Source organism: Oncorhynchus gorbuscha, linkage group LG24 (genome assembly GCF_021184085.1).
Source record: "Oncorhynchus gorbuscha isolate QuinsamMale2020 ecotype Even-year linkage group LG24, OgorEven_v1.0, whole genome shotgun sequence".
In the NCBI taxonomy this organism is placed as follows: Eukaryota; Metazoa; Chordata; class Actinopteri; order Salmoniformes; family Salmonidae; genus Oncorhynchus; species Oncorhynchus gorbuscha.
Window position 1 is genome coordinate 5,016,436 of NC_060196.1, and position 10,547 is coordinate 5,026,982.

The 10,547-nt window shown below is 46.6% G+C and overlaps 1 protein-coding gene across 4 annotated transcripts in view; it reads right to left on the reverse strand.

Moving 5' to 3' along the window:
* LOC124012069 (lipopolysaccharide-responsive and beige-like anchor protein) overlaps positions 1 to 10,547 on the reverse strand; it is a 419,063-nt gene that overhangs the window by 43,399 nt on the left and 365,117 nt on the right. For all 4 annotated transcript variants that reach the window (XM_046325448.1, XM_046325446.1, XM_046325447.1 and 1 more), the window contains one exon: positions 7,652 to 7,741. In XM_046325448.1, coding sequence (XP_046181404.1) covers positions 7,652 to 7,741 — 90 coding nt within the window. The remainder of the gene's footprint in view (positions 1 to 7,651; positions 7,742 to 10,547) is intronic.

The following is a 10,547-nucleotide window of genomic DNA, read 5'->3' on the forward strand; positions in this document are numbered from 1 at the left end:
GTATTACAAAAGGAAATTATAAAATGGCATTTTACTGGGAAAGATGGGTAAATCTTTTAGTTGGAGTTCAGATCAGAATTAATGGAGGATTGGACGCTGTGTGAAAATCCAGCACTTGCAGAGAGAGGAAATTAGGAATATATATAAAGTTATTTCTATAGTCATGTGAGACCAAATAGAAATAGAAGTACTGTTTTCCGTTAAATTTACTCCAATCAGGGAGGGATGGTAGGGGAAAAATATAAAGAAATAAAAAAACTAAATTAGGGGAATTAGAAATTATGCAAACAATTACTTTGATAGATTGTGGGTTCTATTGGCAAATATTAAAGCTGATCTACCCTCAAAAAGAGCAAACCTCACCCACCTGGCACTCCAGGCAGGCAAACGCTAACAGTGTTTGAAAGAAATCAAGTAGTATTTGCACCCAGGTCTGGGGGAAACTCTAGACTCCCAACCTGTGGATGAATGTAACATTATTTGGATATGTGGTGCGGAGCTAATGGGGTGTTTGGTAAACATGGGTGGCATGTGGGCAGCGCTATGTGTGTGTATGTTTGTGTATGTGTGTGTGTTTGTGTTTGTGTATGTGTGTATGTTTGTATTTGTGTATATGTGTGTGTGCCAATGGTCTCCAGCTGTCAGCACCACAGGGCCACCCCGCTAATGGGGGCTCAAGTCGGCACGTCATCCACAGACCCCCCACCCCCCCCCCCCCCTCTTCCTGCCCCTTAAAAGCCTGTCACCTATGGGCCATTGTTCCCAGCCGGTCCTCCTCCCTCTGGTTCTCCCCTGGTCCCCTCGTCTGTCTGTCTAAAGGTGTAGAGTGGGAGTTTGGCTCAGGACCATGTTTCCACAGCGCTAATCCATTCACCCTCATCCGCCCTCCTTACACCCCAAATCACACCTCATCCCTTCACATAGAATCACACCTCACCCCTCTCTGAGGACGAGAGGAGACGGGTTCAAAACCAGAGCTTACGTTTCCCAGGGTTAGGATGGAGTGATGATGGTGGGGAGAGGAAAGACTATAGACGGGCTAGTATGAGTCAAAGCAGAGACATGCTAGCAGTCAGAGACCATCGTTTAACATACTAGCAGTCAAGGACAGGCAAGGCTATTCCATTGGGCCTCTATCTACACTACTGAGGAGATGGGTTTGTATTGGGTACGGTACTGGGTACGGTCCTGGGCAAGGTACTGGGCACGGTATAAGGCACGGTATAAGGGCATGGTATAAGGCACGGTATAAGGGCATGGTATAGGGCATGGTATAGGGCATGGTATAAGGCATGGTATAGGGCATGGTATAGGGCACGGTATAGGGCACGGTATAAGGCACGGTATAGGGCACGGTATAAGGCACGGTATAAGGCACGGTATAAGGCATGGTATAGGGCACGGTATAAGGCACGGTATAAGGCACGGTATAGGGCACGGTATAAGGGTATGGTATAAGGCATGGTATAGGGCATGGTATAGGGCATGGTATAGGGCATGGTATAAGGGCATGGTATAAGGCATGGTATAGGGCATGGTATAGGGCATGGTATAGGGCATGGTATAAGGCATGGTATAAGGCATGGTATAAGGCATGGTATAGGGCATGGTATAGGGCATGGTATAAGGCATAGTATAAGGCATGGTATAAGGCATGGTATAAGGCATGGTATAGGGCATGGTATAAGGGCATGGTATAAGGCATGGTATAGGGCACGGTACTGGTCACGGTACTGGACACGGCACTGGGCACGGTATAAGGCATGGTATAAGGCATGGTATAAGGCACGGTATAAGGCACGGTATAAGGCACGGGATAGGGGCATGGTACTGGGCATAGTATAGGGCATGGTATAGGGCATGGTATAGGGCATGGTATAGGGCATGGTATAGGGCATGGTATAGGGCATGGTATAGGGCATGGTATAGGGTATGGTATTGGGTATGGTATAGGGCATGGTATTGGGCATGGTATAAGGCATGGTATAGGGTATGGTATAGGGCATGGTATAAGGCATGGTATAGGGTATGGTATAGGGCATGGTATTAGGCACGGTATAGGGCATGGTATAAGGCACGGTATAGGGCACGGAATAAGGCATGGTATAAGGCACGGTATAAGGGCATGGTATAAGGCACGGTATAAGGCACGGTATAGGGCATGGTATAAGGCACGGTATAAGGCACGGTATAAGGCATGGTATAGGGCATGGTATAAGGCATGGTATAGGGCACGGTACTGGTCACGGTACTGGACACGGCACTGGGCACGGTATAAGGCATGGTATAAGGCATGGTATAAGGCATGGTATAGGGACATGGTATAAGGCACGGTATAAGGCACGGGATAGGGGCATGGTACTGGGCATGGTATAGGGCATGGTATAGGGCATGGTATAGGGCATGGTTTTGGGTAAGGTATTGGGTAAGGTATAGGGCACGGTATAGGGCATGGTATAAGGCATGGTATAGGTTATGGTATAGGGCATGGTATTGGGTATGGTATTGGGCATGGTATTGAGTATGGTATAGGGCATGGTAATGGGCATGGTATAGGGCATGGTATTGGGTACGGTATTGGGCACGGTATTGGGTATGGTATTGAGTATGGTATAGGGCATGGTAATGGGCATGGTAATGGGCATGGCATTGGGTACAGTACTGGGTATGGTATTGGGTATGGTATTGGGCATGGTATTGGGCATGGTATTGGGCATGGTATTGGGCATGGTATTGGGCACGGTATAGAGCATGGTATTGGGTACGGTATTGGGCACGGTATTGGGTATGGTATTGAGTATGGTATTGGGCATGGCATTGGGTACGGTACTGGGCACGGTACTGGGTATGGTATTGGGTATGGTATAAGGCATGGTATAAGGGCATGGTATAAGGCATGGTATAGGGCATGGTATAGGGCATGGTATAAGGTATGGTATAAGGTATGGTATAAGGCATGGTATAGGGCACGGTATAGGGCACGGTATAAGGTATGGTATAAGGCATGGTATAGGGCACGGTACTGGACACGGCACTGGGCACGGTATAAGGCATGGTATAAGGCATGGTATAAGGCATGGTATAGGGCATGGTATAGGGCACGGTATAGGGCACGGTATAAGGTATGGTATAAGGCATGGTATAGGGCATGGTATAGGGCATGGTATAGGGCATGGTATAAGGCATGGTATAAGGTATGGTATAAGGCATGGTATAAGGCATGGTATAGGGCATGGTATAAGGTATGGTATAAGGCATGGTATAGGGCATGGTATAAGGTATGGTATAGGGCATGGTATAAGGCATGGTATAGGGTATGGTATAAGGCATGGTATAGGGCATGGTATAAGGCATGGTATAGGGTATGGTATAAGGCATGGTATAGGGCATGGTATAAGGCATGGTATAGGGCATGGTATAAGGCATGGTATAGGGTATGGTATAGGGCATGGTATAAGGTATGGTATAGGGCATGGTATAAGGTATGGTATAAGGCATGGTATAGGGCATGGTATAAGGTATGGTATAAGGCATGGTATAGGGCATGGTATAAGGTATGGTATAAGGCATGGTATAGGGCATGGTATAAGGTATGGTATAGGGCATGGTATAAGGCATGGTATAGGGCATGGTATAAGGTATGGTATAAGGCATGGTATAGGGTATGGTATAAGGCATGGTATAGGGCATGGTATAAGGCATGGTATAGGGCATGGTATAGGGCATGGTATAGGGCATGGTATAAGGCATAGTATAAGGCATGGTATAAGGCATGGTATAGGGCATGGTATAAGGGCATGGTATAAGGCATGGTATAGGGCACGGTACTGGACACGGCACTGGGCACGGTATAAGGCATGGTATAAGGCATGGTATAGGGACATGGTATAAGGCACGGTATAAGGCACGGGATAGGGGCATGGTACTGGGCATAGTATAGGGCATGGTATAGGGCATGGTATAGGGCATGGTATAGGGCATGGTATAGGGCATGGTATAGGGCATGGTTTTGGGTAAGGTATTGGGTAAGGTATAGGGCACGGTATAGGGCATGGTATAAGGCATGGTATAGGTTATGGTATAGGGTATGGTATAGGGCATGGTATTGGGCATGGTATAAGGCATGGTATAGGGTATGGTATAGGGCATGGTATAAGGCATGGTATAGGGTATGGTATAGGGCATGGTATTAGGCACGGTATAGGGCATGGTATAAGGCACGGTATAGGGCACGGAATAAGGCATGGTATAAGGCACGGTATAAGGGCATGGTATAAGGCACGGTATAAGGCACGGTATAGGGCATGGTATAAGGCACGGTATAAGGCACGGTATAAGGCATGGTATAGGGCATGGTATAAGGCATGGTATAGGGCACGGTACTGGTCACGGTACTGGACACGGCACTGGGCACGGTATAAGGCATGGTATAAGGCACGGTATAAGGCATGGTATAAGGCACGGTATAAGGCATGGTATAAGGCATGGTATAAGGCATGGTATAGGGACACGGTATAAGGCATGGTATAGGGCATGGTATAAGGCATGGTATAGGGCACGGTACTGGTCACGGTACTGGACACGGCACTGGGCACGGTATAAGGCATGGTATAAGGCATGGTATAAGGCATGGTATAGGGACATGGTATAAGGCACGGTATAAGGCACGGGAAAGAGGGGCATGGTACTGGGCATGGTATAGGGCATGGTATAGGGCATGGTATAGGGCATGGTTTTGGGTAAGGTATTGGGTAAGGTATAGGGCACGGTATAGGGCATGGTATAAGGCATGGTATAGGTTATGGTATAGGGCATGGTATTGGGTATGGTATAGGGTATGTTATTGGGTATGGTATAGGGCATGGTATAGGGCATGGTATAGGGTATGGTATAGGGTATGGTATAGGGTATGGTATTGGGTATGGTATAGGGCATGGTATTGGGCATGGTATAAGGCATGGTATAGGGTATGGTATAGGGCATGGTATAGGGCATGGTATAGGGCATGGTTTTGGGTAAGGTATTGGGTAAGGTATAGGGCACGGTATAGGGCATGGTATAAGGCATGGTATAGGTTATGGTATAGGGCATGGTATAGGGCATGGTATAGGGCATGGTAATGGGCATGGTAATGGGCATGGCATTGGGTACGGTATTGGGTACAGTACTGGGTATGGTATTGGGTATGGTATTGGGCATGGTATTGGGCATGGTATTGGGCACGGTATAGAGCATGGTATTGGGTACGGTATTGGGCACGGTATTGGGTATGGTATTGAGTATGGTATTGGGCATGGCATTGGGTACGGTATTGGGCACGGTACTGGGTATGGTATTGGGTATGGTATAAGGCATGGTATAAGGGCATGGTATAAGGCATGGTATAGGGCATGGTATAGGGCATGGTATAAGGTATGGTATAAGGTATGGTATAAGGCATGGTATAGGGCATGGTATAAGGCACGGTATAAGGCACGGTATAAGGGCATGGTATAAGGCATGGTATAAGGGCATGGTATAAGGCATGGTATAAGGGCATGGTATAAGGCATGGTATAGGGCATGGTATAAGGCATGGTATAGGGCACGGTACTGGACACGGCACTGGGTACGGTATAAGGCATGGTATAAGGCATGGTATAAGGCATGGTATAGGGCATGGTATAGGGCACGGTATAGGGCACGGTATAAGGTATGGTATAAGGCATGGTATAGGGCATGGTATAGGGCATGGTATAGGGTATGGTATAAGGCATGGTATAAGGTATGGTATAAGGCATGGTATAGGGCATGTTATAAGGTATGGTATAGGGCATGGTATAAGGCATGGTATAAGGCATTGTATAGGGCATGGTATAAGGTATGGTATAAGGCATGGTATAGGGCATGGTATAAGGTATGGTATAGGGCATGGTATAAGGCATGGTATAGGGTATGGTATAAGGCATGGTATAGCGCATGGTATAAGGCATGGTATAGGGTATGGTATAAGGCATGGTATAGGGCATGGTATAAGGCATGGTATAGGGTATGGTATAGGGCATGGTATAAGGTATGGTATAGGGCATGGTATAAGGTATGGTATAAGGCATGTTATAGGGCATGGTATAAGGTATGGTATAAGGCATGGTATAGGGCATGGTATAAGGTATGGTATAAGGCATGGTATAAGGTATGGTATAAGGCATGGTATAGGGCATGGTATAAGGTATGGTATAGGGCATGGTATAAGGCATGGTATAGGGCATGGTATAAGGTATGGTATAAGGCATGGTATAGGGCATGGTATAAGGCATGGTATAGGGTATGGTATAAGGCATGGTATAGGGCATGGTATAAGGCATGGTATAGGGCATGGTATAAGGCATGGTATAGGGTATGGTATAGGGCATGGTATAAGGCATGGTATAAGGCATGGTATAGGGCATGGTATAGGGCATGGTATAGGGCATGGTATAGGGCATGGTATAAGGCATGGTATAAGGGCATGGTATAAGGCATGGTATAAGGGCATGGTATAAGGCATGGTATAAGGGCATGGTATAAGGCATGGTATAGGGCATGGTATAAGGCATGGTATAGGGCACGGTACTGGACACGGCACTGGGCACGGTATAAGGCATGGTATAAGGCATGGTATAAGGCATGGTATAGGGACATGGTATAAGGCACGGTATAAGGCACGGGATAGGGGCATGGTACTGGGCATGGTATAGGGCATGGTATAAGGCACGGTATAGGGCACAGTATAAGGCACGGTATAGGGCACGGTATAAGGCACGGTATAAGGCACGGTATAAGGCATGGTATAGGGCACGGTATAAGGCACGGTATAAGGCACGGTATAGGGCATGGTATAAGGCATGGTATAGGGACATGGTATAAGGCACGGTATAAGGCACGGGATAGGGGCATGGTACTGGGCATGGTATAGGGCATGGTATAGGGCATGGTTTTGGGTAAGGTATAGGGCATGGTATAGAGTACGGTATTGGGCATGGTATTGAGTACGGTATTGGGCATGGTATTGAGTACGGTATTGGGCATGGTATTGGGTACGGTATTGGGCATGGTATTGGGTATGGTATTGGGTATGGTGTAGGGCATGGTGTTGAGTACGCTATTGGGTACGGTATAGGGCATGGTATAGAGCATGGTATTGGGTACGGTTTTGGGCATGGTATTGGGTATGGCATTGGGCACAGTATTGGGCATGGTATTGGGCACGGTACTGGGCACGGTATTGGGTATGGTATAGGGCACGGTATAGGGCATGGTATAAGGCATGGTATAGGGCATGGTATTGGGTATGGTATTGGGTACGGTATTGGGCACGGTATTGGGTATGGTATTGAGTATGGTATTGGGCATGGTATTTGGTATGGTATAGGGCATGGTATAGGGCATGGTATTGGGCATGGTATTGGGTATGGTATTGGGTATGGTATTGGGTATGGTATTGGGCATGGTGTAGGGCATGGTATAGGGCATGGTATATGGTATGGTATAGGGTATGGTATAGGGCACGGTATTGGGCACGGTATTGGGTATGGTATAGGGCATGGTATTGGGTATGGTATAGGGCATGGTACTGGGTACGGTTTTGGGCACGGTATTGGGCATGGTGGTCAGTACGTGTGTGCGAGACTCACCACCTGCATGGCGGAGCTCCTTGGTGGGTGTGGCTCGATGAGCAGCTGACATGGGGTCTGTCCAAAACTCCTGATCTGTGCCTCCACAGCCTGGCGAGAGGGAGAGAGGTAGAGAGAAAGAGAAGTAGAGAGAGAAAGATATAAGTGTAGAGAGAGAGGGGGTTAGAGCGAGAGAAAGAGGTAGAAAGAAAGAGATAGAGAGAAAGGGGTAGAGAGAGAAAGAGGTAGAGAGAGAAAGAGAGAGAAAGAGGTAGAGAGAGAGAGAGAAAGAGGTAGAAAGAGAGAGAGAAAGAGGTAGAGAGAGAGAAAGAGGTAGAGAGAAAGAGGTAGAGAGAGAGAGAAAGAGAGAGAGGTAGAGAGAAAGAGGTAGAGAGAGAGAAAGAGGTAGAGAGAAAGAGAGAGAGAGAGAGAGAGAGAGAGAAAGAGGTAGAGAGAGAGAAAGAGGTAGAGAGAGAGAGAAAGAGGTAGAGAGAGAGCGAGAGAAAGAGGTAGAGAGAAAGAGGTAGAGAGAGAGAGAGAGAGAGAAACAGAGAGAAGCAGAGCGAGACAGACAGGCGGGTTAGGTGGCGCTAATTAAGAGATATAGGACCATAAATGTCACAGGAGACGCGACCTCTCAGCTCTGGACAACATCAGGGCCCACAGAGTCAAGGTAACACAGGGCTGGGAGGACAGAGAGATGTACGCGTGTATGGTCACAACACAGTAAAGAATACATACAGCAACAGAGGTAGGTGTGTGTAGGAGAACTCTAGGTGAGATGGGGCTAGAGATAGAGAGTAAATACAACCCAATACATTGTAAATACAACTCATATTTATGTTTATTTATTTTCCCTTTTGTACTTTAACTATTTGCACATTGTTACAACACTGTATATAGACATAATGATATTTGTGTAATGTGTTTAATGTTTACTGTTCTTTTTGTTTATTTCACTTTTGTTTGTTACCGACCCCACTTGCTTTGGAAATGATAACATATATGTTTCCCATACCAATGAAGAACCTTAAATTGAAATTGAATTGAGAGAGAGCGAGAGAAAGAAATATCTTGGGCAGGAAAGACAAGAGGTTAAGTGAGCGACTGCTGCGCCATGCAATCTGACTGTGTGTGACTGCGTGTGAGAGATTGAGTGTGGAGAAGAGCAGAGAACTATGTGAGCAGAGCGAGAGCGAGAGCGAGAGAGAGAGAGAGAGAGAGAGAGAGAGCGAGAGAGAGAGAGAGAGAGAGAGAGAGAGAGAGAGTGGAGAAGAGCAGAGAACTATGTGAGCAGAGCGAGAGAGTGTGGAGAAGAGCAGAGAACTATGTGCAGAGAACTATGTGAGCAGAGCAGAGCGAGAGAGAGAGAGAGTGGAGAAGAGCAGAGAACTATGTGAGCAGAGCGAGAGTGTGGAGAAGAGCAGAGAACTATGTGCAGAGAACTATGTGAGCAGAGCAGAGCAGGGCAGAGCGAGAGAGAGAGTGTGGAGAAGAGCAGAGAACTTTGTGAGCAGAGCAGAGCGAGAGAGAGAGTGTGGAGAAGAGCAGAGCGAGAGAAAGAGAGCCTCAGTTAAACCCATAGACTCGGACTATACTTACTGTATACTAATACCTGGGATTCATGTGAAATGGCACCCTATTCCCTATGTAGTGCACTTCTATTAACCAGACCCCTATTTATGCTCTGGTCAGAAGTCACTACATAGAGAAGTGGAAGTCATTTCAGATCAGATCTATACTCTAGCCTCTGCCTGCCATCCTACCTTCCAGCTTTTGTGGAGGATCCCAGTGTAGTAAAAAAAAGATGGTTCCTAATCTCTAACAGGTATGAGAAAATCTCCCGGCCTAGACTCAAGGCCTCCACCGACGCCAGTTGATCTGTGAGCGTCAGAAAACCCAGGGCTTTGGTTCGACTCAGTCTCTCTTTCCCCCAGTCCGACTCCCTGCCTCTTACCTCCCCCTTCCTCTCTTTCCTTCGCTCTCTCTTTCTCTCCCCGACCCTCAAAGCCACTCAAGCTTTGATCCCCAACTCCTCTCACAGCTGAGGAGAACAATGGGATCTGTCCCTCCCTCTTTATTTAGTGTAGATCCACTCCTGGGTCCATTAGACTGGGCCATCGATTACAAACAGATGATCTAGGCTGTGTCCCAAAATAGTACCCTATTCCCTACATAGGGCCCTGTTCAAAAGGAGTGCACTGTTAAGAGAATAGGGTGCCATTTGGGACACAATCCTACAGTCACTAAGAGGATCTTGAAATACCAGAGAATGCATGTAGGGGTTCTAGGAAAAGCCCAAGTCATTACGTCACTGGAATGGGAGTCAGGGCAAGATGGCGATAAGCGCTAGCTAGCTAACCCAAAGTCTTCACAGCATCACTGTTTGATGAAGGGGAACTAAAGAGGACTTTTACAAGATGATTTGCATAGAAATGTTGATGATGATACACAATAAGAACCCCTTTCAGTATTTGTCCGCGGCGTGAATGTGAGTGGTGTTTGCAGGCGCTAGCTCTAGCTAGCCTAGTAGCTTGGCACAGGACCAGCAGGAGGATTAAATGGAGGTGATTGATCAAAGTGTGAGCCTGGGGTGTGAGGGGTAGTCCGTCAGGACCACTATGAACATCTGTGCCGGTGTAATTAGCTGTGGTCTGTCGTGTTCATCCAAAATACATTTGGCAAGAGTTTTACCATATACATCCCTTTATTATACCATTCATATTAAATACCAAATCCTCCTTTATATATATATATATATATATATATATATATATATATATATATATATATATAACATTTATCTGATTTCACATTTTGACAACCAAAAATATGATAAAATGTGTTGTATTAGTATACGATGGTACAGACCACTTCCATCAGATGGTGAACTGGACTGTGTGTACAGTATGGTCTC